The sequence below is a fragment of the Hippocampus comes genome, unplaced genomic scaffold (assembly GCF_001891065.2).
Source record: "Hippocampus comes isolate QL1 unplaced genomic scaffold, H_comes_QL1_v1.1 scaffold133, whole genome shotgun sequence".
In the NCBI taxonomy this organism is placed as follows: domain Eukaryota; kingdom Metazoa; phylum Chordata; class Actinopteri; order Syngnathiformes; family Syngnathidae; genus Hippocampus; species Hippocampus comes.
In genome coordinates this window covers 92,819-120,810 of record NW_017805150.1, presented here as the reverse complement: position 1 = coordinate 120,810, position 27,992 = coordinate 92,819, and the positions used below count along the sequence as shown (strand labels likewise).

Sequence of the window (27,992 nt, the reverse complement as noted above, 5' to 3'; positions counted from 1 at the left end):
GACTACAAAAGATGCATCAATCGACACGCTGCATCTCACAACGCTGCGGTCGTGTCCACTGAAACCAACCACTTTCCTTGGTTGGTTATGCTGGCGATGCGGATGATGCGCATTGGCTATGCGGATGATTTTTCAATATCCCCAAATGACACCAGTTGGTTTAAAGTGGTGGGTCGCTGCCTTAAACCAAAAAAAGAATAAATAACAACTGGATGAACCCAAACTTCCTTCAACTCAAACTATGGTGATTGTTTTCGGCAACACAGAAAAAGGGGGATGGCTTTTAGTAGACACTTGGAGTCAACTTTTCCAAGGTCTCACTTAAACAAAAGCAATATTTTCATACTTTGCATTCATTTTCATGTAATTACGGCATTGTCTGGCGTTGTGCGCTCTCCCTCGCCAGGTCAAGTGACTCTCACACGTGCATGGCTCGCCGAATAAATAAACAAATACTTAACTTTGCTCGGCATTCATTCACTGAAAAACACCAATTTAAAGCTGCGTTGACGCCGGCAGCAGTCGGCCGCCCGTCACGGTTCTGTTTCGCCTTTGCCGCGTTGCTCCGCCTACTCCCGCTCTTCCACTTCCTCCTTCTCTGCTCTCCTGCAGTGCTGCTGGAGTGTGGCAGGAGGCGGGGCCAAAATCAGAGGCGGAGACTCCCTCCCGCACCTGCGCCACTCAGCTTGAATAGGTGACAGCTTATTTAAGCAGCTTCTCCCATCGTTCTATCCCGGATGATCCTTGATGTTCACACTGGTGTCTCGCCACGTTGATGTTTTTTCCCTCCTGCCGCGTGTTCCAGTCTCAAGAGTCGCCTGGTGATCCAGTTTATCTTGTTGTCACGAGTATGTCCCTGAAGGAGGTGATTTTCAGTTGAGTATATCATAATTAATTTTGTGTTGCTACTTGAGATGTTTTTTTTTTTTTTTTTTGGGAGTGCCTATCACTCTTTCCTGGGACCTGGCCTTTCTGTTTGCCTCACGGCTCTTAACACTGCCAAAATGGCCGCCGAAGCAGCGGCCGGCTCATCGTCGCGCAGGGTCACAATCCCATATTCAAGTCCTCAATTTCCACCAACTCTGCTTGGCAGTAATTACATAAAAGCATATTTTTGTCCTTTTTCAGTCTATAGCGACCCCAAATATATGCATCTTCTTCTTTGGTAATATTTGTTGCTGGAAAAGAGAGTCCACAGCAATAAATGTCCGTGTGGAAACACAAAGGTGGCCAAACACTGGTTCCGGGCGGCGTAAATATGGATTTAAATGATTTAATTATAGTCGCAAGGCAGGAATTTTTGTGTCAAACAATTTTTGTGGTCGACTGAACCAAGATAGTAAGCATGTGCTTGCCGGTGCAGTTTATCATGATGGTGACTGTTTGACCGATTTGTTTTAGAATGTAAGATACTGTTTGCATTTCCCACTTGGAATTAATAAAAAGCCACCGAATGCTCTATCCTGGAATGGATTATTTCTATTTCCAAACTTTCCAACAGGAACGTTTTTTGTGTGTTCGATCCTTTCTCAACATGCCTCACATGCCGTTTTGGCCAAGAGGACAGGCTGAAACTGGCCAATAACAAAAACGTGAGCGGACCTTTTGCATCAACAACCCCTCTGTTGTTCCAAACCGGCGTTGTCACTGCTGTCAGCAATGAGGCTGCAGTAATGGGAATCACGAGGAACATGACCTAGAGACTCCCCTCTGCCTGTGTGCATGCGTCAGTTCACAGTCGACGCATCTCCGCTGCTGAAAACCGAAGCAGCGTGCATTGTGGTCGCATCAAGCGAAGCTGTCAAATTAACATTGCCGCATTTGTTTGGCAACAGGGGAGCCAAGGGCCTGTATTCGTCAAACAAAGACATGACCGTGGCTGGATTTACATTACATCGGTTCAAGTGACACCATTTGAATTTTGTTGCTTTCGAGTGACTGTGACGAGCGCGCTCACGCAACGAATTAAACTTAAGTCGTGGCACCACTGCATATTCCCACCTTGATGCAGACGATTTAGCCAAACATAACATTATGAGCATATACTAATACTGAGAAAGCTAAAGCTAACCCATGCTAACAACTGCAGCTCGGCTTGCCTTTTGGCTTAGATGTGACAGCGCTTCATTGGCCATGTCAAAGTTGTTTGTTCTTTCTGGAACATCAGTCCACATAGCCGCCGAGTCTGGGAACTCATTTAGCTGTCGGATGAGAAGAAAGACGTGTGGCTAAAGCCAAGCTTTGGCACTTGGCAGGGTTTTTACTTTCTCGGCCTGGATTTGATGCCTCTGACTGTCTCAGATACTCACTGAGGACAGTTAATACTGTATTCTCACTGTGGGGTGGAACCCTCCAATTGTATGTCCATATTTGATTAATTTAATATTTTCCACAATTTGACACAAGCGGTCAGTCCCCACATGGTCTGTTCTTTTTTTTTTTTTTTTATAACTTTTTTATAAAAACTAAGCAATTTACATTGTTGCAAATAGCTTGGAAGTAAAATTCCAATGATCACCCCAAAAAAAATCAGCAAAAATATGCCAATTTTTGGCAGATTTAGGGTGGAGGATGTTTGAATGTCATTATCTTTGTCTAATGTTGAAAAAAAAATGTATATATAAATTGCGCAGGCTTTGCACCCTGTGTCTATCATTCTAGTCAATGGCGGATTGACAGCGTAAATACATGAGTGATTTTTTTTTTTTTTTTTGTCTACGACCTCATTAAAAAAATCATCTATGTCCCTTTCAGTCGGAATTGGACAGTTGGACCTGCAGCGTAATTCCAGTCCATCACAGGCAGACAGATGGAGAGAGAGACAGGCTCGTGGATAGACAGACAGACAGATAGATTACAAACAATGTAACTGTCTGCAGCAGGTAAGGCTTGTCATGGGCTTGCCTGCATCAGTTTCTTATTTTGGTAGCAACTCATAGTGATAAGATATACAACAGCCTGTCGGGGAGATTAAAATATAGAGTCTCCTCTATGTTGTTCTGGGTTTGCACAAGGTAACCCTTAAATAGTTTCAAGCCATGCACCCTTTTAAAAATACAATATAAAAGACATTAAAAAAGACAATACGACAGCGGAGAAAGTCATTGAATATGAGCGGAAAGATGCGCTTATTTCCCGGGATAAGCAAGTCTGGATCCCCGCCTCACGAGCTCCACGCATTCCGGAGATTCACCCCCTCGCCCCACCACTGTCAGCTCACCTGCCTTCCTCATCTTTGCATGACCTCCTGGCATCATGCGTTCAAATGCAAACTGCGCTAAAGGTGAACGTGTTCCCCTCTAGAATTTAAAAAAAAAAAAAACCGAGGGGCCTGAAGTAGCCATTTTTGCATCCCAATGGCACGTGAAGGTCTCATGAAGGTGTGGACGTACCTCTTCCGAAAAGATGAGCGCATTTGCCTCAGTAAATGTAACTTAAAAAGATACTCCATTACATTCAAAAAACGCCGAAATCCCATAAACGAGTATTTCAAGACTTTTCCGAAGGGAAAGTAGCACTTGGATCCCGCCTCGCGTGCGCCGTGATGCTTTCACGTCTCGCGACTTTTCTAAACTCAACATAGTTTCAAGAGATGACGTGAAAATAAATACCTCAGTGGAGTTGTTGAGGCTTTGCCGGGTGGCGGCTTTCCCCTCTACATCTGCGCTGGAAACTTCATCGTTTAGTCCCAAACGTACGCGAAGACCCTGCTCCCCTCCATAGCCGAGAGACTGAGACCAATCGAAGCCCCTCCGCAAGCTCCTTGCTTCCCAAACACCAGCCCCGAGCAAGGGGGTGGAGTGAGAAGGCAGCGAGCACTTGTGATTGGTTAGTGTTTGAGCTGGGGGGAGTAACCAAAAGGTTGGAGTTGTTGAATGAACCAATCGGAGATGCAGACGTCAGTTTCCCTGGTTACACTTTTTGTCAAACGATACATTGGAGTAGTGCAGAGAGGAATACGACTAGGAAAAATGTGGTAACTGCTTTCTTTTCTAATTAAATATCGACTTTAGTGTGCATAGTATGGGTGTGTAATAATTATATTAAAGCGTGTGACTGTATTTCCTCTTTAAAAATCACATTACACTCCGTAAAGATGTTTAGAGATTCAAGTGTTTTGAGTTATGATCAGGGAACAAATGAAACTAATCTGTAATATATAATGAGATATTGATGAATCTTAAGACACCTAATAAGTAGTGTTTGAAACCTGTTCATATCCATCATGTGTATGCATCATACTTTAATTTTACTTTGAAACTTGAGAGCAATATATCGTTGACTAATTAGTGAAAAATATTGCATTCCTACAATGGATAATAAAATAATAGCATTTAAGCTGTTTGTTTACATGCAGCGGTGTAGAATTGTTGCATGAATGAATCTATTCAATGATTGACTGGAAAGGAGAGTCATGTAGTCATTCATACACAAAAATGAGGGGACATAATGGTGTTGTACAAGAGTACAACAAAAAGTACATTTCTCTCCTCAGTTCGCAACATTTAGGAGAATTTCAGTAATGTTGCATTTTAGCCACTAGGGGCGCGCGCTTGTGTTTCAAAACGCACCTTGCCACTTCCGTGTTAGTTCCGCCTCTCTCGTGGACGGCCATTACGTCACCCACGGCTGACGAATATTTTCCTTTAAACGTCAAAGCCAGCTGCTTTCTACACAAACCGTTTGTCACTGATTTACCTTTAGACAGGTAGCCAGCAAATCTGTGTAACATACTTTTTTTCACCATAGGAATGTACATTTCGCCTTTATATTGAGAAATGCTGACTTATATTTGATATGACTAACATAGTTCCTGCATTTTTTTTCTTTTACAGATCATTTGTATGTCCGCTTGATTGAAAAATACAACTAGCACCTGGGCAATGAATGCAGGAGGTCAAGCATTTATCACCAGCTACAGACCAGAAGATTTGGGTGAGGGATTACAAGTGTGAAATCTGAGCTGGATGGAATTCCATTAAATGTCCTGACGTGACTTTGATGCTTCTGTTCCATACGGCTTGTTTGTTCACCTGATTTTCTGGCACTCTGCTGAACTGCAAACACGAATGTCTTGACACTGCGACTTTGCTCCGCCTGCTGGCCAATCTATTCTGCACTGCATTATTTGACCTTTTGTCTTTTCTTGCTGAACTCAATGAAAAGGAACTTTTGACATGGAATGCGATTTGGTGTTCTAGTCTTCCAGATATCCAAATCTAGTGCATGCTTTATTGGTTTAATGTCAATTCATCCCATTGAGTTAATTGTTCTCGGTTCAAACTGTCAATCAATCAATCACTCGATCAAAAAAATACTTTTTATGAATGATCATTTTATATGGGTTTTACATTACCGTAATGCTCTTGCACGTGGGAAAGGAGAGCCACACTGACACTGACTTTACCTTTCGTGATTATTATTCGTGAATACGGGAAGTGAAAATAACTCTTGCTTCCACTCCCTTGTCACTTGAGTATCAACCCATGTTATTTACTTTCCTCCATGCAGACAAACTGACAACGCAACTGAAGAATGGCCTGTACAGATCAAACTACAAGCCGACGGAATATGCCAAAGTGCAAGCCATGGTTGACGCCAAACGGCTGGAGACTGCTGCGATTGGAAAAAAGGTGAAGTCACTATTTATCAGCAGCAATCTTGAAACGCAAGAAAAGAGACAAACTATGGTGCCTCGAGACGCAAGTTGAATTTGTTCCGTAAAACATGCATCTCTCAAATCATCTTTCCTCCTTAAAATGAATGGAAATGCTACTAATCCGTTCTAGCCTCACTAAAAACACAACCCAATTTTTGTAATGTGCTTTTGTTTAGGGGGAAATTAGCACTCACACTGACGCATTTTCTGTTCAATGGACATTGCGCTGTCCCTTTGGTATAATACAGGCATATGGCTAGGTATGAAGGAGGAGTGCTCACAATTGAGTAAGATCCAGTCATTTGTATCATTTTTCACAGAGGACAAAGAATATATACATATGTACGTATTTGTCTACATGTGCTGCTAATAGGTGTTGAAATATCGTTTTGTATAAGACCGCGATGCTTTTGCGAGCCCGTCTTTGGCATTTTGCATTGTTTGCCAGCATTAGGCTAAGTGGGCTTCAGGCAAAGCGATGTAGTTGTTTTAAATACACAATGTGTCTTAGTTTTATTTTTAGTTTGACGGGTAAACGTCAACTGGGAGTGGCACTAAACAGCTTGAAGCCTCTCTTTTGCATTATTTATTTTCTCACTATCTGCCAAACTGCTGCATGTTGTCAAGTGAGTTGAGTTCACTGCCACGAAAACTTCAGGTCATGCATGATCTGCAAAAAATAAATAAATGGGTCAGTTGTATCTCAAGGCACCACTTTATGAGACAACGCTTTGGCTTGAGCACAAAAACAGCAAATAGGGAGAACGCGCCATGCACGCAAAAAAAAAAGTCAATTATCAATGTCATCCGTCCATTTTCTAATCCGCTTATCTTCCCGAGGATCCCGGGCGAGCTGGGACCTATCCCAGATGTCTTCAAGCAGTAGGCGGGGGGACACCCTGAGCCGGTTGCCAGCACATCGCAAGGCACATGTAGACAAACAACCATTCGCGCTCACAATCACACCTAGGGACAATTTAGAGTGCTCCATTAACCTTCCACGCATGTTTTTGGAATGTGGGAGGAAACCAGAGTACCCGGGAAAAACCCACACAGGCACGGGGAGAACATGCAAATTCCACAAATTCGGAAGGCCCGAGCCGGAATCGAACCCTGCACCTCAGCACTGTGAGGCCGACGTGCTCACCGGCCGACCGCAGCGTCGCCTTTTCCATATCACGTTCCCTTGAAATGTAATAACAGTTGATGTCGCGATAAGACGGAATGGCTCCAGTCGGGTGGCAGAACGGTAACATTTCCATGGCTCTGTCAACCACGTTTATCCAGAGTGCCGCATGTTGTTGTCATTATCATTTGTGATGGTAAAGGATTCCAACTGACATCGGACCATATTGAAGAGTTGAAAGAGAGCGGCAATATCGCCGCCACACACTATAGTAGCGCCTCCTTTGATGAATATTCATCAGGCGGCCTTGGGTCGATGCTAAAAGTGTTTGAAGTTGGACTCAGAGCGCGGGGAAAACGTCTGTGCTTGTGGCCCAAGCAGATTAGGCTGTTCAACCTGCAGTGTTTTAATTGCTTAACTGTCGCAGGAGCCTTTATTATTATTATTTTTTTTTAAAGTAGCCTTAAAGTTGCTTTTGCACCCTTCCAACCTCACTCGCTGCATAACCCAGATAAGACATTCGCATTTTTGGGCTCGTGGCAGAATAGCAAGCCCAGCGTTCTGCACACATCTCCCATAGGTGACGCGACGGAGGGTAAATAAATCACCAATTGTTGCCTTCAGCGCATTTTTTGCTCTCAAGGAAGAGGCCAGTGGCTTTTTTTGTTGTTGTTGTTGTTGCTATTAAACGTCTGCTTTTGTGCCTTTTGATAAGATTCTGTCCTTCACATTAACAGGAATGTACAGAAGTGGAAAACCAATGCATGGTTATTGGTTTGGACAAATGAAAACACTGAATGACGCGGCAGTGTAAACAGTCAGCATGGAAAAAAATATATCTAAAAAGTCCCCACACCCCTGGGGTTTTTGTGATGCGAAAAAAAAAAATCAAAAATGATGCCACGATACTTGATTTCAAAACCTTTTCCACCATTAATTTGACCAATAGCCAGTAAGACATCATGCAATTGATGTCTATAATGACTGCAAAATACCCCAAATACATCGAGCATAAAAGTAGTTGAACGTAAACAGCCGTCGGATGAACATAAATAGCCAACCGGTTTCATAAGTCAACACCCCGATTCAATTTGAGCGTGGAACAACTTGCTTGTATCTTTAAATTGCACGACATTTGTGTTTGTGCAATTAGCTGATCCGCTGGCATCGGTGGAAAACAACAACAACAGTGCAGGAGGATAATTAGTTGCCGCACAGATGGAAAAGGCCTCTTATTTTTGGGATGAAAAATGAAAACAAAATGAACACATTAAGCCTGTCTCTTCCCCTTTCAGCAGAACTCATGATGCAATGAATAAGCATTTTTGTACGTATTTTAATGTCTCATATTAGTTCTGTTCTGATCTCACTCCTGACACCAATTAAAAAAAAAAAAGAGTTGTGATTGCATTAATTTATGTTCCATTTTAGTTCTACGGTGCTTTACATTGATTTGAACTGTGGGTGGATTCACAGCTAGCCATCCAACCTCTGACACCATTAGTAAATCCGACAGGGCGCCGCAAACTCGTTTTGAACACAAATCAATTGGCTTGCCAAACATTGACCACTAAATCAAGCTTTGACCCACCAAAGCAAATTATCTGTAGGTGGAATATATCTCATCACTGAAGTACGAATTTAAAATGAGTTTTCTGCCCGCGCTGCAGTTCCTCGGCAGTTGTTTCATCTTGCGGCGTATTCATCTTTCTCTCGCAGGTTCGGAGGACCCGATGTGTAGCCAAGGAAATAAAGGAGGGCGACATATTACGGCAGCACAGGCAGGTGTGGAGCAGAGAGTGCCCTCGGCTGCAAAAAGCAGAGTAAGAGAGAGTCATTATCATCTGCAGTCTTGTCTGTCTCTGCTATTACACTAAACAGCCATTTCGCTTAAGCCCCACTGAGCCCCAACGGGGATCTCGGTGGGTGGGGAAAAACGTGCTCAAATGGGGGGGGGGGAGAGGAAGATAAACTCAAATGATGGGAAAGAGAACATTCGAGCATGTTGACTTGCAGTGATGACAATGTCAATGGGGGCTGAGTGGGAGAGAATGAGTGCAGGGGAAGCTTTAGAAGGGTAGCCAATACATTAAATGGAGGATAAAAAAAAAGAAAGCACAATGCTTTGTGAAGTGAGAAAGGCAGCAGGGACCCCGGGGTGCGGTCTGTTTGCCTGCGTAATGTCTAAGCCACCCAAGGTTAATGATGTTCTCGCGCGAGAGCGCCGTCGTCGGTAATGAGCACAGTCACGGCGATGTGCGCCTGACACTTCGGCCTGGTCGTGTACGATTAGATGGAGATTTTTTTTTTTTTAAAGTACCTCGTTAAACTCGATGCACGCGTATCGCCGTGGTTACTCCTAATTGCTCGACCGCTTAGCGCGACATGAGCATAAGTGTGACGACACGATGGCCCCGATTGAATATTTCCAATGACAAATAAATATTGGGCGCTAAATCACGCATTAATAGACACGATGCCTATCCATCTTGTGGATTTAGGAAATAAATCACCACTTTGGATGTGTGCGCTCTTACCTGCACCACAGATCTTTTTTCTATCCAACATTATATCCAGTTTTGAAACAGAATGACTGGTAAGAACAGGTGCCCCCAAATCATAATAAATTACACTTAGCGCTGTCTGTATTAAACTAGAACAGGAGCTTTGACAGGAGCTTTGTTAACTCATCCAGTGCCGTTGACATTTATATTATATATAACTGTATACAGTATATTCGTTGTGTATGTTTTTCAACTAGCAGGCGCGGAAGAGGGTCTTACCCAGCTTGTCTGTGAATTTCCGGTTTGTAAACCACATGAACGACTTAACAGAGGACCGTAATTGGTAAATTTGCATCACTTTGGATTTGAAATCAGCACAGCTTTTGAGTCGAAGATAAAGAATAGGCAATACATCTCGTTTTGTCACAATGATTTGGAGGGTCACTGTTCTTGACATGTTTGACGAATCTTGTTTTTACTCAGATTTTTGGTCGCGACTCGTGATTTATTTATTTTTTTTCATGAAACAATAACATGTTCTAATGCTGATCAAGTACCAATACCAGGTATAGGTATCGTTCTGATACCATCCTTATTTTAAGGTATCAGGTTGTTGTGGAAGCTGCCGATACCAGTCACCGATACTCAAGGCAAAAAAAAAAAAAAAATGAAATGGAGTAACTCTTCATCACCAGTAGTTGACGCTATTATTATCGCTATTATCATCTTGTCAGAAAGAAAGATCTTTGTCCATTTCTCAAAATTACTCCAGGTATCCGTACTCGGTATCGGTGAGCACTCAAAAGTGAATATTTGTACTGGTATCATCCTGAAAACAAGTAGTCATGAACATCCCTAATATTCTGTAGGTCTGGAAAGGTGAGTGAAAATGCCCGAAAAGGGCTGCTGATATGGGGGAACGCTGCTTTGAACACAGCTTACTATTTTATGTGAGCAACGTCTGTAAACAGTGGAGGCAGACGTGCTCGCCATTTCTCCACCGTGCTGCCTCACTTCATCGTGCTTCATCCACTTGGCAAATAGGGTGAAGGCCGAGAGTGAACTGAGCGACTTCATCGAGAACATCAGGCCACTCAGCATAGAAGACACCGCCATCTTCTCTCTCAAAGATTACGGTGAGCTACGGGAGCGTCGAGCGGCAATCGAACGGCATTCCAGCAATTTGTTACGTCACGACCACTCATACTTAGAAGAGTCCTTCTTCGCCGTGTGTTTAGAAGTGTTCCTCGAGAGGGACCGCAAGGCATTCGTCATGGGCACCGTGGCGCCGGTTCATCAACTGAAGGAGGACTTGTGCTTCAGGTTGGAGCAGGAACAAGATCAGGAAATCAGCAGCCCTCACTCAAACCGGGAACAAGTGCAACATCAGGTGTGTCCTCTCTGGCCGGAACACTCTCTGGTCGCTCTGGTAAAGTTTAAACGTGCCTTCAAAATAAGATACAGGGCAAATAAAAAGTGCATGAAAAATACGACTCACCATCGCTGCATCTTATGCAGAGTGGGGGTTGGTGCGTGGAAATCTCCCGTTGAGATGAATGCGTATTTTAAGTTGGACTCCTGATACTTTTTCTTGGAAGTCGTAGGCTCCTCTTCCGTCTCCTGGCTGGGCCTTTTCCCCTTCTCAAAGAAACTTTCCAAAGCCGTTAGTTGTTTTTTTTTACTCATTTTGCTAGCGGTAACGTGTCACGTGACCGAGAAACGACCTGCGTCAAGAGTGACACACTGCAGATGGATGTAGCAGAGAATCCGATCGTTTTTCAAAATAAAATATCTTTCCGATTCCGAAATGAATCAAACGGAAGTAATGTAAATTATTTACTCTTTCTGTGTGGCCTGGTATCAAATGACCCACGGACTGGTACCAATCTGCAGCCTGGGGGTTGGGGACCGCTGATGTATAGTACAGCACAGTAGACTAAAATGACACTGCACATTTTCCTTCTACATTCCTTTAGGTAGTTTATACGGAAGCAAATCAGGCCCATTTCCAATGAGCAAACATTTCTGAAATAAGCTCTACATTGTAAGTTTGAAATGTATTGTTCTAGGTTAATTTTGTGAAAGACCAGCAAGATATCATCACGGCCAAACTTCAAGAAGAATACCGTGACCTACAAGAAGAAATTACAGACCTCGCTTTGGAGGTATGGCCCTCCCTTATCGGCAGCGTGCCAATGCGAGTATGCAATTCCTGAAAGATGAACGCGATCGCCCACGCAGAAATATCTTCCAACCTTGGATATCTTGGTGGGAGACAACATTCCCGCAGAAGTTTTGGACTCGGACTGCCCTTACCCGGAACTGAAGGAGTCACTGATCCAGGCCTTCCACTCATTGTCAGACATCAACCACACTCGCCTGCAATGTCTTCAAGATCACCTGAAAAGAACAGACAAGTCGGGCCTGACATTTTTCTTTACTACATCTTTGCAATGTGTGTGTGTGTGTGTGGCAATCATTGGAATTGTATTCAAGTTTTTGTTTTCGGACAATGTTTCAGATACTGCGGCTGGTGTCCAGATGACCACTTCCGCTTCCATTTCACCTTGTCGCAGTACACGCAAGACGTACCCAACTACCGGGCACTGTGCTTGCATATGCTTCAAAGGGTCTTCCCGGAGAAAGTCAAACACGACCTGGTAATGAGCATCCCCTCCCAACATCCCGCCGTACAGACCCACGACACAAAAAAAAAGAACAAACAAAAAAAAAAAACCCCAAATTCACACCAATCTGTTTTACGCCGATTAAGGCGGCGGTTTTACTCTTTTAAACCTCTAAATGAAAGTGAAAAAACACGTCAGAGTTTCGCTAGATTGCCAAAAAGTTACGCATTGAGTGAAAGTAGAGCGCCAGTCATTTTAAGCTTTCTCCTTTTCATGCAGCTAATTAACGCAGCGAGCATATCTTGGTTATAATGGTCATATCTAGCGTTTTCATTTTTGAGGGGGGGCAGGGGAGAGCTTTTCATTTGGAAAGCAATTACAGTTTTAATGTCATGCGCCCCCAGGGATGCTCGCGCACCACTTTGGGAACCCCCCTTCTGCGATGTACACAACATTTGTCATCGAATGAGGTCGAGTCTGAAGTTTCTCTTTTTAATTCCGTCACAGAAGCTCAAAATGAGAGAAACGGCGAACATCTTCTTCAAATATCAAATCTGAGCATGAGTATTTTTATACATTGAGAATTGTTGAAATCTCTCGTATTGGCTCTCGTAAAATTGTTTGACCCTTTTTTCGTTGTTTTAAATGCATATTTAGTCCCCAGCATGCTGTCACCGGGTAATGGCCGAGTTGCTTCCATCATGGCTTAGTGTCACCATGACAACAGTCTTTGCCGCTGTCTCTCACACGCAGCCGGAGACCTCCTCGTATCACAGTTGTCAGATTCTGAGCTCAGCCTGAGGGGAGATGCAAGGATGAAAATGGCAATTTTCTATCGAGAAAGAAAGCCGCGCCTTTAGTCGTTATTGACGTGTCTCGTCTGCAATATTTACGCCATTTGCCAGGTGCAGATTAGCTGGCTGGCAAAGTCTCGATTTTATCATCTCTCATCGCTGAAGTCAGCGGTCTCATTGAGACCCGCCCATTTCGAGGCGAAAAGAGCCAACTATTTATTTTTTGTCCAAATGGGGAGTTACGTTATATTGCTCTTCGAATCCCACAATTAGCCATTGCAGATCTTGAGGAAATTTAAAAGTGTACTTTCAATTAAGTGTATAATTGTCTCCGCAATTGAATTAACGCACGACGTGACTTTGGAGCTCACCTTGGCCAACTGTCAAGACCTCCTCAAATTTGAGTGGCACTTTTCCAATGCCCCCTCCAAATGCTCTTCGCTGTCCCCTGGTGACACGTAGGCCAGCAAAGCACTGGCCGGATCGTGGAGTAATTCCCTCGCAATGTTCCACGTCGGGTGCGGGACGAAGCACCTTGTAACAGTGTATCGGGGGAGCCATTTTTATCGCCTCTTGTCTTCATAAAGACATGACTTCACCCAGTGGCTCCGCGTGAGGCTGCAGCAGCTCTCTTGGCGACTATTATATTTCGACGACAGTTTTATGGTGTCGCAGTAAAAGAAGAACCCGTTACAGAGCAGTGGACCCCCTTCTATTATGTCCCGAGCCATTCCGAAAACATTTTTCGTACATATTACAAACTATTTATCACATTTAAACTCATTGAAACACTCAACAATATGACACAAGTGCAACTATATTTCCCAATTATTTTCTTAATAAGAAGTATCGCGTATAATGTACTTTTTTGAAACAGAGTCAAAACAAAATTAAATGTGCCAATCAGACAGACACAAACAAAGAATAGTCAGACAACAACTTTGAGGTGGTAAAATGTAATCGTATTGAGTCTTTTTTTCAGAAGGTAAAAGTTAGGTGACTGTCAGTATTGTGATATTTTTTGTCTACTAGTGTTGCGCCACCTTTTGTGTGGAAAAAACCCTCCATTGCTTAAAGGCCTATTAATGATGCTAATTGTTAGCCCGTCAATTGCATTTTCCTTCATGTGTTACAATTAAAATAGGGAAGGCAAAATTTTTGGCTCGTTTTAAATACCGCTACCCACTGCGCGATTCCTTTGATGTTTGGTTCGACTGTAAACGTTTGCTGGGAGATGCATTGAAACAGAAGTTGGAAATTTGCTCAGATGTTTCGTTGAAAAATATTCCCTGCGATACATTCTACAGCGTGTGTCCCCCAGTTGTGATGATGAAGTGCAAGATAGTGGTGGCGAGGGCGGGGGGCACTCTAATCTATTTCAATAACAGCAGCGATTGGTCACTGAGAAAGCGGGATAAAGAATTCAGCACATGGGGGTGCGATTTTCCACAAGTTTGACACTTTTCTACATTAATGAACATGATTTGCCTCACAGCCCCTGGCGCTTGTGTTCCGTTGGCAGGCCGGCGGCTTCGCTCATTTTCAGTAAAGTCAGTCAGCCGTCTCATGCCTTCCCACCATCAGTTAGCTGCTATTAGCCCCGAGATGAATATCATTCCCCGTGTTCCGCAAAAGCAGCCAAGTGATGCAGCCGCAGTGAGTCCTGACACAATGATGAATAGCGTGTGGCAGCCCTCACGTAGAAAACAACTGCTTTTCTTCAAGACGTTGCACAGCCAGGAAAGAGAGAGGAGGGCCTTTTTTGTCGTTGTTGTTGTTTTTATTCACTAGCCTGGCTCAAACGGAGCAAGACTTCTCCCTATGGTCCTCCTGCCTTTATCACAGGCTGTATGTCTTGTAGAATGGCTGTAAAAAGTGTTTGCATCAATTTAGCACCAGAAGCACCCTGAAGAAAACTCACAAAGTCGTTGAAGTCTCCACTTCAGAGTGACGTTCTCAGCAGTGGCCTTTTGTCACCACATTGTCCACCGTATCCGTGTTCTCGCAGATGGAGCACGAGCGTGCGTTGGCCAGGCAGCGCTTCACACAGACTCAGATAAAAGTCCTGACCCAGCAGTGGCAGCAGGACCAGGAAGAGCTCCTGGCGAAAGCCTTGGCCGTCCTGCAGGAGGCCAGGGACGCCTACCAGGAGGAGTTGGAGCTCCAAAGGGACCGCCAGCATCAGCAGGACATCTGCTTCCGCCTCAGGGAAAAAGTAAGTGAATAGGACTCGGAGTAAAAAAAAATTCTGATGACCAAAACAAAAAAAAAAAACGTGAGTCAAAATCCCAGCCTCGGAGCTCTGCAGTTTATCCACATAGACTCTAGGCTCGGACTCCCCACCAGCCTGAACGGGATAAATGAAATAGAAAATATTTGGATGGATGGTCGTGTTGCGTGAGAGTGCGGATGCTCTGTTTGCGCATCTGCAGTCAACACCGGGCTGTCTTGACAAGCATCTTTTGGATTTTGCACCCGCTTGGGATGAGCTGTTAATGCAAACAAGCTAATAAAGGAAGCCCCATGCAAACACTGACGCCGTCGTCTCAGAGGAGTGCCTGTTGCCGTTCACGCGGCAACCTTGTTACTCATGTAAACAAATCTGGTTTTTGTGTGCTGTTGATTCAGCGCTCGCAGTTGGTTTGCCGGTTTCGGAATGATACTTTACGCTCCATGGCTTGTCTGATGACCGGATCTTGTTTTGTCAAGAAAGAAGAGCTTCAATTGAAATTCTGTTTTTTGGCCTCCCCTTTAAACTGAAGGACGAGACATCGCATTGTTTTTCCTCATAGATTCAATGTCATTCAAAAGTCAGCGGAGGCCGGATTCGCACTGCACCTTCACTGCGGGTGGTTGGTAACGTTTATTTGTGTTGTCTGGCAGGCGTGGTTGATGTCACCGATCATGCTTTTCAGCAATGTCAAGCTCTCATTAAAAAGAACAAAGCGCTGCACATCAAGTAAAAAAAGAAAAGAAAAAAAAATCAGACATACATTGAATAACATAAAACTAGTAAACACAATGAAACGCTCCAACAATGCCGAGTCAAATGCCAAAGTAAAAGCTGTTAAGTCGGAGTGCAAAAGTAGTGCTTTGCCGCCATCTCGGCGTCAAGGGAACTACATCGACGTAAGTCGAAGAGCATCATTTATCCAAAAGTAGCGCTCTGCAGCCATCTCCTTGCCAGGGAACTATATGTTGAAGTGAGTTGAGGAGCTTCATTTCAAAAAATGGGCGTGCTTTGCTTCCCTCTTGGTGCCAAGGAACTTTGGTGAAGTGAGCTGAGGACCTTTTGACAAAATGTGTACTGTGCCTCCATCCTGTGGCATTTACAGGCAATTATAAAAATTTGGTTTATAAAAAAAATATTCCATTTAATTGAGATGAATGTATTTAAAACAAGAAAACAAAAAACAGTTTCCTTTTTCAGATTTTTCGCTTTCTCTTTGCTCTTGGGTTGCTTCTGTTTCCCTTGAACTTTTCCCCCTCTTACTTGTCTCCTCGTCGTCATGTGGCCACCTCACGCTCCACTCGCCGAGCTGCTCTCAACAAACGATTGATTTGATTTACCACAGTAATGACTGGAGAAAGCTGCATAAGACAACTTGGAAATGCTCCAACAGTTAAATTTGAAGCATCCATCAAAGAAACTAATAACAGGTTGAGATCAGCATGATAAAAAAGTCTTCCGGTCAGCGCCCGCCCGTTGAGGACTTCTCCCAGCAGAGGTAGCTGTGGCATGCTGAGGTTGTATTAGACTTTTGCGGAAGGCTTGTTTTTGTTGTAGTGAATCTCATTGCGAGGCAAGAGCAGAGAAAAGGATTTCGTATAACGGAACAGGGGGACTTTTCGTTGTAGGGGGAGCAGAAAAGTGAGAATGGCTTTCATGAATGAAAATTTTTTCACACTAGGGGGTATTTTCGCCTATGTAGGTTTCGTTGTAGAGGAATTTCACTGTAGTGAACCGCATTGCGAGGCAAGGGTGGAGAATAGGATTTCATATTACGCAACAGGGGGCGGGCTTTTCGTTGCAGGGGGAAGCAGAAAAGGGAATGGCTTTAATGCATGAAGATTTTTTCACACTAGGGGGTGTTTTCGCACATGTAGGTTTCATTGTAGAGGAGTTTTACTGTGTTGGTCGCATGATTGCACTTTCTTAATGGCCATCAAGTATTCCGCAGCTCTACTTTGTGCCCTTCTAGTTTTGTTTGATTCGTGTCCCTTTGAACAATTCTGTAAACCGTGAGTCACTGGCTTATCAGGACGTGTGCGAGTCACTCCGGTAGGCGTGACACTTTTCATCTTTGTCGATGTTCAGAATTGGCAACTTTGCTCACGCTCCTTCCCGAAAGGATTCACTCCCATTTTACCATGCAAAGTCTGTCAATTAGACGCGTGGTGGAAAGTTCTAAAAGCCGCTGTGACTGAAGACGTCAATGTAAAATGACGCTTTTGTGCAAGCTGCGGCGCACAGATAAAAAAAAAAAAAAAAAAAAGAAGAAGAAGGCCATCATTTCTTTTGTCCTTTTGACAGACTTTACAATGCTGCATAAAAGGACTCTGCCGGCTTGCCTTTATTTCATACTACCGGTACATTGCATGATAGAGAATTAATACTTTTGGATGTTCAAGGCCCCTTTGTTGCCATTGTGCACCCTGGATCAAATTTAGACACACGTATTACATACAGAAACTGCGCTTTCGACAGTCAATTGCAATCTTCAAGCTGCAGTCGTTGACCGACACGCAGACTCGCTAGCGGGCACCGCTTCCTGAGTGCCACATTTACAGATGTGCGGATAGCGGGCAGTCGATTTTGAAAAAAATAACAATAATACATGTAACCCTTTGTATGTTGTAACATATGTCAAGTTAAAGTGGCCTTTAAAACAAACTGGAAAGCACTACCGCTACTGTGGTGACATTGAGCCATAAATAGTCTTATTTTTGGATATATATCTATATATATATATATATAGATATACCGTATATATAGAGATATATATATATATATATATATATATATATCTCTATATATATATATATATATATATATTTTGTTACAATTAAACTCACAGCTGTCAAGTCAACTTTATAAACATCTTGATGATTTTCTACAGTGTCCTAGTAGTGGTTTAGCAGAGCTTTGTCTGAGTTCCCCCGAGACATTCAACACGTGCAAAAAGTCTTGATGATACTGCCCTGGTGCTAATCCGTGCGGGAGCGTTTTAATATGCAGACCATTCCTAGGGGGTGGGGGGGGGCACCCTCTGTGCTCTCCTCTTGATAGCCCCGAGAATCTGTCTGCGAGCTCGGAATGCCGCACTTGAATAGCCGGCACGCCGCAGGGAGAGCCTGCGGCATAACCAGCCTGTCACTCACAGGAAAATTTTTGTCGAGTGAATGTGTGTGTGTTGGGTCTAAATAAAGGGCTGAATGATTTAGAAAAAAAATGTAACTGCAATTTTTTCCCCCTCGATAATAATAATTGCAATTTACAAATGATTATTTTTTTAAGGTCCTCTTTCCATGTTTTCAATTTTTTTTTAAACACAGGCAATCAATGAAGCTCAATTACCAGTTTTTTTTTTTAGAGTTGTGAACTCATTCAACTCTTTGACCCGCAGTCCTTTTAAGCAAATTTCACTGCCTGGAAATGAGCACTCGACATGTTAAACAGTTCTGCAAGTCGTTTCAAACGTGTTTGCTTTTGAAATTGTATACTACTTGACTCCAGTGAGCGAACGTGAAGGAAATGTCCCTCTTTGCATTCAAACATCCTCAAGTGGCTGCCAGCCTCAGTTGAAATTCATTCAATACGAGCTCTGCGTTTTTGCCTCGTGTGTGTTTACAGCTGCAGCAGTGGCGGGCTCATCAGGAGGAGGTGGCCGAGCTGCAGGCGGCCATCGCTGCCAGACAGCAGGAGGAGGCCGAGGCCATTTTGAAGAGGGAGCAGGAGAAAGAGGCCGCCCTACGGGCACATCAGAAGGAAAAGGTGAGTCGCTCGGACGCAGCGGAAGGTTGAAGTATCCCAATCGAACGAAGAAATTTGGGAAATATTGTGGCTCTAATATAAGTCTACACACCCGTGGGTTCTTGTGACATAATAAAATGGAGACCTGGAAACGCATTTCTATTTTTGGCTAATATTCTGGTTTATAACCTGTACAATTCTATGGGGGGGGGTGTGACGTTTGTGAGGGGAAGTCAAAATAAGTGAAAAAAAAATGCGGTTGCACACTCTAACTGTCAATGGGGCTGTGTTCAGGATCAACTCATCACATTCAAAGTCATTCAAATGACACTTGACACCATTTAAAGTGGCTCTGTTCAACCCCAAATAAAGTTCAGCTGTTCGTGACCAATAGTTTTCACAACTCAGAAACATGACATTTGATCAAGGGTGTGTAGACTTTGTTATATCCACTGCGTAGCACTCTAGTTGATGTCCCTTCTGCTGAAATTGTTTTTCGACATTCTTACGAGTAAAATGCTGCAAGGTATTTTGTCAACACTGCGTCATCGTGCTTGCAGACCAGATTCCTTTATATAAGAACAGAACTATGTTAGTGTGACTGCTTCATTAAGTCTTTCCCCTGGACCGAGACACGATGATTAATGAGAGCATTTACCATGCATTTGATTCCTCATAATTTACCCCAATAGTCGGCCAGACATTGAAATATCATTCCATTTTCTCTATTTACACTTATCTGACTCCGGCGTGGTCGCAATCAAAAGGACGCCAGACCGCTAAGAGCCGTGCGCAAGTACAATTAGGGAGCCGACGTCACCGCCCTTCCTGGGACTCTTTGTTCGTAAAACGGTAATGTTCTCCCCCGCAGCTGCGGAAATTTCATTTGGAGCAGCAGAGGAGGAGGGAGGAGTTGGAGCAAAGGGATCAGGAGAGGCTGGCGAAACTGAGGAGTGCCATGGATGAGCAGGCCCGGCAAGATAAAGAGAGGTGAGCAAAGCATCACTTCAAAGTGAAGCCCAAAGACGTTCAACAATGACAGTTATAGCGTAGCTACCATAAAATGGCATGGGTCGCGTGGATGCCTGGTCTCCCCCACAATGACCTTTGACCCCAGACTTGATCCAAGCTGGTGCGCTTTTATGCCATACTATTCATTCATTTTCCGATCCGCTTTATCCTCACAAGGGTCGTTGGGGGTGCTGGAGCCCATCCCAGCCGACTTTGGGCAGTAGGCGGGGGACACCCTGAACCGATTGCCAGCCAATCGCAGGGCACACAGAGACGAACAACCATCCGTGCTCACACTCACACCGAGGGACAATTTAGAGTGTTCAATCAGCCTGCCATGCATGTTTTTTGGAATGTGGGAGGAAACCGGAGTACACGGAGAAAACCCACGCCTGGGGAGAACATACAAACTCCACATAGGGAGGTAGGAGCTGGAATTGAACCCGGTACCTCTGCACTGTGAGGTCGATGTGCGAACCACTGGACCACTAAATCATACCAAAACATTCCCTGCACGTCATGTAACACATTTCCAGTTAACTTGTAATTGTGTCACTTAACCGTCGAATTTCCATCAGCTGCAAAAGAGCCTTTTATGAATACACACACAGCTTAACCTGATTTGCTTTGTATTTCCATCACCATCTACACTCGTATTGTGTGAAGCTAAACACTTCAGATGCGACAGTGAATGAAAGGAGGACTGCTGAGGCCTGTGGCGTATGAAAACAGACAATAGCAGAGCAGCGGCACTCTTGACAGCCTGATAAAAAGCTCCAAAGCTTGGAGTTGTGCTGTGTCAGGAGCGGTGTGTGCGGTATGAGTGATGTGTGCGGACTGTGTGGTGTGTGCGGCGTGTGTGTAAGTGTGTGCGTGTGCGTGCGTGTGATTGCAGCACAGTGGCAGATGGAAGGGGAGGGCATTCGCGGGTCTTAATGTCTTCACCTTCCGCACTCTCCCCCAGAGTCCGCTTCCGGGCTGAGATGTTGCAGCGGCGCCAGGAGGCGAGGGAGGCGTGCGAGTTGGAGCGTCAGAGGGAGGAAGCGGAGAGGCACAACCGTTTGGAAGCGCTCCGGAACCAGGTGGATCATTATGTGCTCTTAACCCCTCTCAAAGCCCATTGATTGGACCCATCACTGGAATTGACTCATAAGATTTGATGAAGGCTTGAATCTGTGCTGGGGCACCACTGCCACCATTTGGCAGTGAGTGAGTGATGCAGCTATACTCACAGTCAGAAATATCCAATGCAGGGCCATGCAAATAAAAATTATAAGGGCAGCAAAAAACATTTTTCAAAAAGCCATTTATTGAGGTCACTCAGGCCACATGCAAAAACACAACAAAAATACAAACAAATCCTTTCAGGGACAGCGGTCACGAGAGTGGACAGCTTGTCATTGTCATCAGGTTACAGGTTATCATTTTTGGTGCGTGAAAGGGTTCATATAAAATGTAAGGTCCATTTTGACAAAAATGAAAATCATTTGATATTGTACTTCCGTCGGAGTGCTTCAGCCATGGCGGCAGTTTGGTTCTTGGCAGTACTGAGTGTTGTTTCTAATATTATGGTTGCCTTTTTTTAACTCCACAAGGGAACCAATTCAAATCATCACTGACATTGACAGGCGCGTAATGAACGTAACACGGTTCAATCGGTATCGCTCTGGCAGAGTCAGTACAAGCTGAGCGTTATCATCTTTGTAAAGACGAGCTTTGTTTTGGCATTTGTGGTTAGATTGTGGAAGTGCAGCTAATGTTGTGCTCATTTATGCCACATGAAATGTCAATTCTGTTGACCTCAGGTTGCAGTGGTGGCAGAGTCGGACGCAGAAAGGATGATGGGATGCACTCAGTCTTGGCGAAATCGAAACTTGACCGTCCGAGAATTCGATATCCAGAGGCCTCTCTTTGGACTTCATACGTACACGGATGCCCAGGTGAATTTGTAGGATTGGTATTTTGTATCAAGTGTGGGACGGTGAGCCTACCCTCAGAGAATAACTCATTTTTTGTGGTTCTGTTGTAGGTGATTTTATTCTATTTTATTTTATTTATTTCATTTATTCTGTTTTTTTTTTTGTTTGTTTTTTTATACCCAACTGTTTTTAGAGTGTACCACTCATGTATGTGAACTGTAACCAATACAACTCCAGGGAAAGCTTTCTCGAACAGCTGAAATTTATTTGGAAGGGTTAATCGGAATCAGAGGCAATTTATATTGTGGCAATCGTGTGCTTCAGACCCATTTAACATCAATTTAAATGTGACTAGTTATTTGTGAACACCAGGTGCATCCCCACTTTTAAGAGGGTGTGCACACTTCTGCAACCACGTTATCTGAGTGGCTTATTTTTACACCCACTGTCAGAAGTGCTTTTTTTTAAATTGCGCAACTAACTGAAAGGTCACATGAATAAAAAAATTCAAATTTCTGAAATTGTTTATCGTGATCTCATCCGCAAAAACTTGGCATTTGAACAGGGGTGTGTAGACTTTCCATATGCGCTGTACGCTGCGTTCCTCCTTCCTTTGGAGATTCAATTTTAGTTCTATTTTGGATTGACTGCCTAATGAAATGACAGCAGGTTGTCAAATGTATTTTCTTTATTTTTCTCAAGCTGCTGTGACCCCCCCTACCCGTGATCCTTTGGCGCCCCCTAGGTAAAGCAATGTTTTGTTTTTTTTTTCCCTTTAAACCAACCGCTGCAGCTGGTTTGCCCTTTGTACCCGAGCTCCGAATATTTCCACCCGTTTCACTCTTTTGCCATTTCCGTGCTGCTTTGTCTTTCATCGGCAAGTGATCGCTGACCCGCGCGGTGCCGTCGATTATGCAAGCTGTTTGGCGGCTTCAACAATGTTTGCCCTGCTTTTCGCAGACTGTTAGGAACAGCCTTTTAGCTCAAGGCCACCCGGTACAGTCTGCGGTTGCTCTTATGCAACAGTGACGAATCATTTTGTAACTTGGAGAAACGTTGTCCTAAAATGCCAACCAGTGAGAGATGAGCGATTAATCACCGGGCGTGAAATGACTTGCAAAGCACAGGCGTGTCAGGCAGAGTGTGAATCTTGAATCGTTGCCTTCTCTTGTGTTGTTGTGCAGATCGTCGCCGATCCCAGATTGCGGGTCGAGCAGGCCCTGAGGGAGGCCGGCTTGCACCACACGCAGTACGCCCAAGAGGTCCTGGCCCATATTAAGCCTCCCAAACCACCACGACGAGACACCAAATCCGAACTCCAGTTTTAAGTGAGCAAGTGAGAACGAGTCTGCAATTTATCTCCCAAGTGATTCATTCCATGGCCAAATTTCACATTTGGCAGTTAAATTCAATTTGTGAAATGTTGATATTATGAATGGAAATGACACACAAACACACACAAAAAAAAAAAAAAATTGTAGAAAGTTCCGATCGATACTTGAATGAAATATTCATGTCCACTTTGGACGTAACACAATCTTTGAATTCAAGCTGTTTAAACCACACCCAGTTGGGGTTTACTGTCAAACAAAACACAATTAAATGAATCAGAGTGTTTTTATTTCAAAACAACCACACAAAATTGCCATCAACCAAAACACACAACAGTGATACGATACTATAAGCATGTGGAAAAAAAAAGTAAGTTGTATCCCGGTCACATGCACAATATGCAAACCACACCGTTTGAGATACATTTACTCTCTCCAACCAAATAATCCAAGATTCTTTTTTTTTTTTTTCCAAACAACAAGAGAAACACATTATTTGTCAAATCCTTATTAACAGCAGCACCAAACTGTGACACAGCCAATGAATGACGCCATACAAACTTAAATCCATTTTACATCATATTTAACTTATTCCAAACAAAGTGTCTCAATAGCACATATGAACATTAGGTACAGTGTATATTTAAACACACACACACACACACACACACACACACACACACACACACACACACACACACACACACACACACACACGTCATATCTACATATATTGCTTTGAAAGACTTTTCAGGCAATGTGTCCCAGGCGTTTCTTGATGAAGTGGGCCACCAGGACTTGAGGTCTTTGCTGGTACTCCACCAGAACATCGTGAGGGGACGTAATCTGGTCGCCCTCGAAGCGGTTCAGCAGTGTGACGCAGATGACGGCCGCTAGAAAAATCACCCAAAAGAAATACAGTCATGACTACATAAAAATTCCGTGGGAAAAAAAATGTGTGTTTAATTGTATATACTCTTAAAACTGCTGGGGCAAAAAATGCACCGGCACTTGGGTCAATTTGGCCCAATTTGTGTATTATTTCAAAAAAGGAAAAAAAAACTGGTTATTTTGTTACAAAAAGACCCAACTTGTGTCTCATTGACGCAAGCAGTGTTATTCATTCCACTTTTTGCTTTAAATGATTTTTGACCCAAACTTTTGGGTTATTCATTTACAACTGACCCAAGCGGGTTCTTTTTTCATCCAACCATTTTCCGTGTTTGACGAAACATGTTTTCGTCATTTCATACAGCGGCGAAATTCACCTTTGAGGTCACACACGCGACACATGGCTGCAAAGACGGTGGACTCCATTTCGATGTTCCTCACACCGGCTTCGTACGCTTTCCTCAGATACTCCAGTTTTTCCTCGTGGGAGAAGGAGCACAGAGCCCCGTCGAGCCGTCCTTGACCTGAGAAGCAGAGGATTTCTCACCGCTTTGTCGTCGAGGACATTTAACCCTTTCAGGGTCACACTCAATGTGTTATTAGGTGACAGGGTGCATGAAAGGGTTAAACACCAGGTAAAGCGAGATCCGGCTACCTTCGTAAAAGTCGTGGGTGCACATGGTGTTTCCGATCACGGTGGGAAGATTCTGCAGTTCTGTGGAGCACTGCAGAAGCTCGCTGGCCACCCCTTCGTCCAGCTCCGTGCTGCGCGTGATGACTTTACCCAGAACCACCTGCTCAAACTGGGGCCGGAAGGAGTAGTCAACCGCCTTTTCCGTCACGACCACCGTGCCCGGAGCCAGACCTGGACGGAATCACCTGTTACTCTCCTTAAAAAGTGACTTTTTAGTTTTATTTTTTTTAAGAATGTTGTGACTTTTGGGAAGCGCAACGGGAAAAGTCATTACCGACTCCGCCGGATGTTCCCAGACGAAAAAGGATCACGTCCCTGCAGTGGGCATGGTGGAGCAGTTTGATGAGCTCATGCAGCATGATGGAGATGGACGGCACACCCATGCCGTGCTAAAAGAAAAAAACATTTGCTGTTAGAACGCTCATGGGCGCCATGTCCGGCGAACCCTCACATATTCGCAGATTCACAATATTTTTTTTTAATTGAAGGGAAACCGTTGTAATTATAACCTCATATAAATGCCATTTTAGTGCAAGGAGAAGAAAGCAGACCGCGTGCCTTTCTCTCTGCTATCGTCACTTTGTTTTGAGACAAAGCAAGATGTCTGGTTGGGGGCAGATATATGACCTTGCCTACGGTGAAACCGTCAGGCACCTCTTGGAGCAGCAATCGGGTTGTATTTCAATTGTCGGGCCAGATCCATGTCTAATGTTGGAAATATTGCTCTGACATCATCTTATTGCACCTCGGTGCCAAGGAACTTTGTTAAAGTGAGGGGAGGAGCTTAATTTAGTCAGAACATCTCAGAGAACAAAAGGGTGTTTTGCTGCAATCTTGTGTCATTTTCAGTATAGGCAATTTTGAACCCATACAGGGTTCGTCGATTAATTGTGGATTGGCTGCAGGGCTCAGTAACTGGGGGTTCACAATTGATTCAAAATCAGCGGTATGATTAATCCATCCGTCCAGTTTCTCGACTCAAAATGTTGTCGTCTGTATTCGTTGTCAAAACAATATATACCATGCGCCTAAAAGCACAATCGCCCGAGTCATTTCGAGAAAACGAGGAGTCCCGTAGCCCTGATTCAAAGTTTGCCGATTACAATGTCCATGGGTAACATGGATAATTGAGTATAATTTTTGATCAAGCTCACTGATATTGTTAATGAGTTAAAAATGACTCGGCCAATTCTGCTAATGATATTTTTGTATGTTTGGATCTACATTTTCGGCGTTAATTTGTGTACAATATATATTTTTGGTCCTCATTACGGTCATGGTTGAGGTGGAACCTAACCCAGCTGAAAACGCGTGATTGGACCCTCACACTTAAAACCCATAGAGGGCTCTCTATGTGTTAACTCCAATACTTACACTTATAGACAGCACCGGCCCCACTTTGTACATGCAGTAGCGGTCGGTTCCCTCGCAAATATCCTGGACTTCCGCAGGGTTACCAGGCAGATTTAGTTCCTTGTGGATGAACTGGGCGAAGGCCTTCATTCGATTGGCGCTGCCGCCAACGCACACAAACTGTGAAAGAGGAGGATATCATATCGTGGCTGTCTGAAGTCGTCTGGTATTATTGATTTCGTCTTGAATGTAGTACCTTAATGTCGCCAAACATCTCGGGTAGGTTGTGAGACTTGGTGCTCAAGCTGAAGTGGTAGAGAATGTCCTCCTCTAAGGTGTGCAAGTAGGGATTTTTTACATGGACCTGTTGTCTAAAGCAAAAAAAATAAAATAACAAATACATATTAAATTTCTGCCCATTAAACATTTAAGAGCAGGATTTTGATGGCGATGTGTTGAGCTCTCCCCACACGCATTGACAAAACTGCAACAATTTTGCGATATGACATCACACCCGTTTGTCGAGTACACTTTGTTCAAATTTGGTAGCCTTTGGACAGTCTTTTTTTTTTTTTTAAAGGATCCCGGAAATTGCGAAAATGACCCTAAAATGGCCACTACAAACTAAAATAGCAGACCTCCATTGTCTATTTGAGCATGAGTTATTGAGACTTTTTTTAGGCTTCTACTCATGATGGATACGCCTACCAAATGTCATGTTGCTCAGTGGAACGTATTATATGGAGACTAAATTTTCAAACAAAAAAAGCAGAGTAGACATTTCTAGCAAAATGTCCCTAAAATGGCCACTTCAACCAAAATAGTAGACTTCTAATATTTTTGGCTTCTTGATGCTTTTTGGGGTGAGGAGGGGGCTACTCATGGTGGACATGCCCACCAAATTTCATGCTTCTAAAGCATACCAATACATGGCAGTTGAATTTTCAAAAAAAAAAAAAAAAAATGCCAATGCACGTCTACTAAAATGATCCTCAAATGGCCACTTCAACCCCCCCAAAAAGCTGACTTTCAGTGTCTTTTCCGACATCTGTTTTTGAGACTTTTTTTGTGGGTCCCCTCATGATAGGCAGGTCTACCAAATTTCAAGTTTTTTAAGGTAACTATATACACGGGCTGAATCGTCAAAAAAAAAAAATGCTGATTTTGGGGTAATCACACCTGCAACTCTGAGTAAAATTTCACCAGGATGAACGAGCAAGATTTGTAGAGTTTTTGGACACAGAAAAGCCCAAAGAATAGTAACCACAAAGAAAAACAAATGAAGATTGGCCTGAACATGTAATTTTGTGTAATTCCTTCAATGCCACTTTTTTTTTCATGAATTTCGCATGCCAACCTAATTTTGTGTAATTCCTTCAATGCCACTTTTTTTTCATGAATTTAGCATGCCAACCAAAAAAAAAAAAAAAAACTTACTTGATATATTCACTGTGGTCGTTCCCCATGGAGTTCAGTAAAATGGGTGCCATGAGTACAAGAAAATCAAGTCAAAACTTTTCAAAAATATTTCGCTGCTGCAACTGCTGCTATTTTCTCCACTAAGTTTTTGTCTCCGAAACGAGAGCTGATATAGTCGTGACCTGTCACCTCGCTGCTGATTGGCTGGATAAGAGAGGAGTAGCATTCACGCGCTCACAAAAACATCAACCAAACTTGGGGGGGGGGGTCATTCAACTGGGAAATTATTTGGTATTGCGTGTGTGTGTGTGTATGTGTTTGTGTGCCCTCAGAAATAACGTATGTGTTATGACATTCTACTTTTCACCGGGTACACTCCGATAACAGTTGACCCTGGCTTGTCAACACAAAGACATGCTGCATTATGTCAACCTGCGCCAACATGCAACCAGACCGAAAGCATGTTATTGTGACTCAGAGAACATTTTCACTGATGCAACCTTTGCATCGCATCCGTTTGTTGGCATCGTGCTCTCGTTTGAGTGAAGCACGAGCAATATGGCCTTAAAGACCCTCGAATATTTGAGGTATGGTGAGATCATTTGGAGGTTTGAAAACAGATTGCAGAATCTTTAAATAAAAAAAATAAATAAATAAAAAACTCTCAAAACTTTAAACTACACAGGCAGC

General features: G+C 43.6%; 3 protein-coding genes across 5 annotated transcripts in view; 1 reads left to right on the top strand and 2 right to left on the bottom strand.

Annotated features, from left to right (window-relative positions):
- The window catches only part of pkp4 (plakophilin 4), a 59,467-nt gene extending 55,698 nt beyond the window's left edge, over positions 1-3,769 (bottom strand). The window contains exon 1 of the mRNA XM_019868174.1: positions 3,612-3,769. The gene's annotated coding sequence lies outside the window, so the exon portion shown is untranslated. The remainder of the gene's footprint in view (positions 1-3,611) is intronic.
- Positions 154-23,425, top strand: LOC109514797 (coiled-coil domain-containing protein 148). Of its 3 annotated transcripts, none has more exons than XM_019868180.1 (15): positions 154-865; positions 4,836-4,935; positions 5,512-5,633; positions 8,505-8,608; positions 10,334-10,425; positions 10,528-10,679; positions 11,359-11,454; positions 11,531-11,706; positions 11,811-11,949; positions 14,719-14,925; positions 18,565-18,705; positions 19,556-19,674; positions 20,660-20,777; positions 21,501-21,635; positions 22,799-23,425. In XM_019868180.1, exons 2-15 carry the CDS (start codon positions 4,884-4,886, stop codon positions 22,940-22,942), a joined length of 1,797 nt encoding a protein of 598 aa, XP_019723739.1. In that variant the 5' UTR covers positions 154-865; positions 4,836-4,883; the 3' UTR covers positions 22,943-23,425. The 3 variants fall into 3 exon arrangements, with proteins under 3 accessions (XP_019723739.1, XP_019723737.1, XP_019723738.1); XM_019868178.1 differs by lacking the exon at positions 154-865 and adding an exon at positions 3,908-3,976; XM_019868179.1 differs by lacking the exon at positions 154-865 and adding an exon at positions 4,612-4,708.
- On the bottom strand, positions 23,418-27,489 carry upp2 (uridine phosphorylase 2). The gene is made up of 7 exons (XM_019868181.1): positions 27,321-27,489; positions 26,140-26,254; positions 25,905-26,063; positions 24,805-24,919; positions 24,492-24,701; positions 24,214-24,360; positions 23,418-23,838 (listed from the first exon to the last, which is right to left on the bottom strand). The coding sequence occupies exons 1-7, from the start codon at positions 27,371-27,373 to the stop codon at positions 23,696-23,698; spliced, it is 942 nt and encodes a 313-aa protein (XP_019723740.1). The 5' UTR covers positions 27,374-27,489; the 3' UTR covers positions 23,418-23,695.
- Between the last annotated feature and the right edge of the window lie 503 nt (positions 27,490-27,992).

Excerpts from the sequence above, each read along its gene's own strand:
- LOC109514797 (XM_019868180.1), top strand. The coding sequence starts at position 4,884 with ATGAATGCAGGAGGTCAAGCATTTATCACCAGCTACAGACCAGAAGAT. Across the intron at positions 11,950-14,718 it reads AGAAAGTCAAACACGACCTG|ATGGAGCACGAGCGTGCGTT; the intron begins GTAATGAGCATC and ends GTGTTCTCGCAG. Across the intron at positions 21,636-22,798 it reads ATACGTACACGGATGCCCAG|ATCGTCGCCGATCCCAGATT; the intron begins GTGAATTTGTAG and ends GTTGTTGTGCAG.
- upp2 (XM_019868181.1), bottom strand. The coding sequence starts at position 27,373 with ATGGCACCCATTTTACTGAACTCCATGGGGAACGACCACAGTGAATAT. Across the intron at positions 24,361-24,491 it reads CACCCACGACTTTTACGAAG|GTCAAGGACGGCTCGACGGG; the intron begins GTAGCCGGATCT and ends TCTGCTTCTCAG. Across the intron at positions 23,839-24,213 it reads TCGCGTGTGTGACCTCAAAG|CGGCCGTCATCTGCGTCACA; the intron begins GTGAATTTCGCC and ends TGATTTTTCTAG.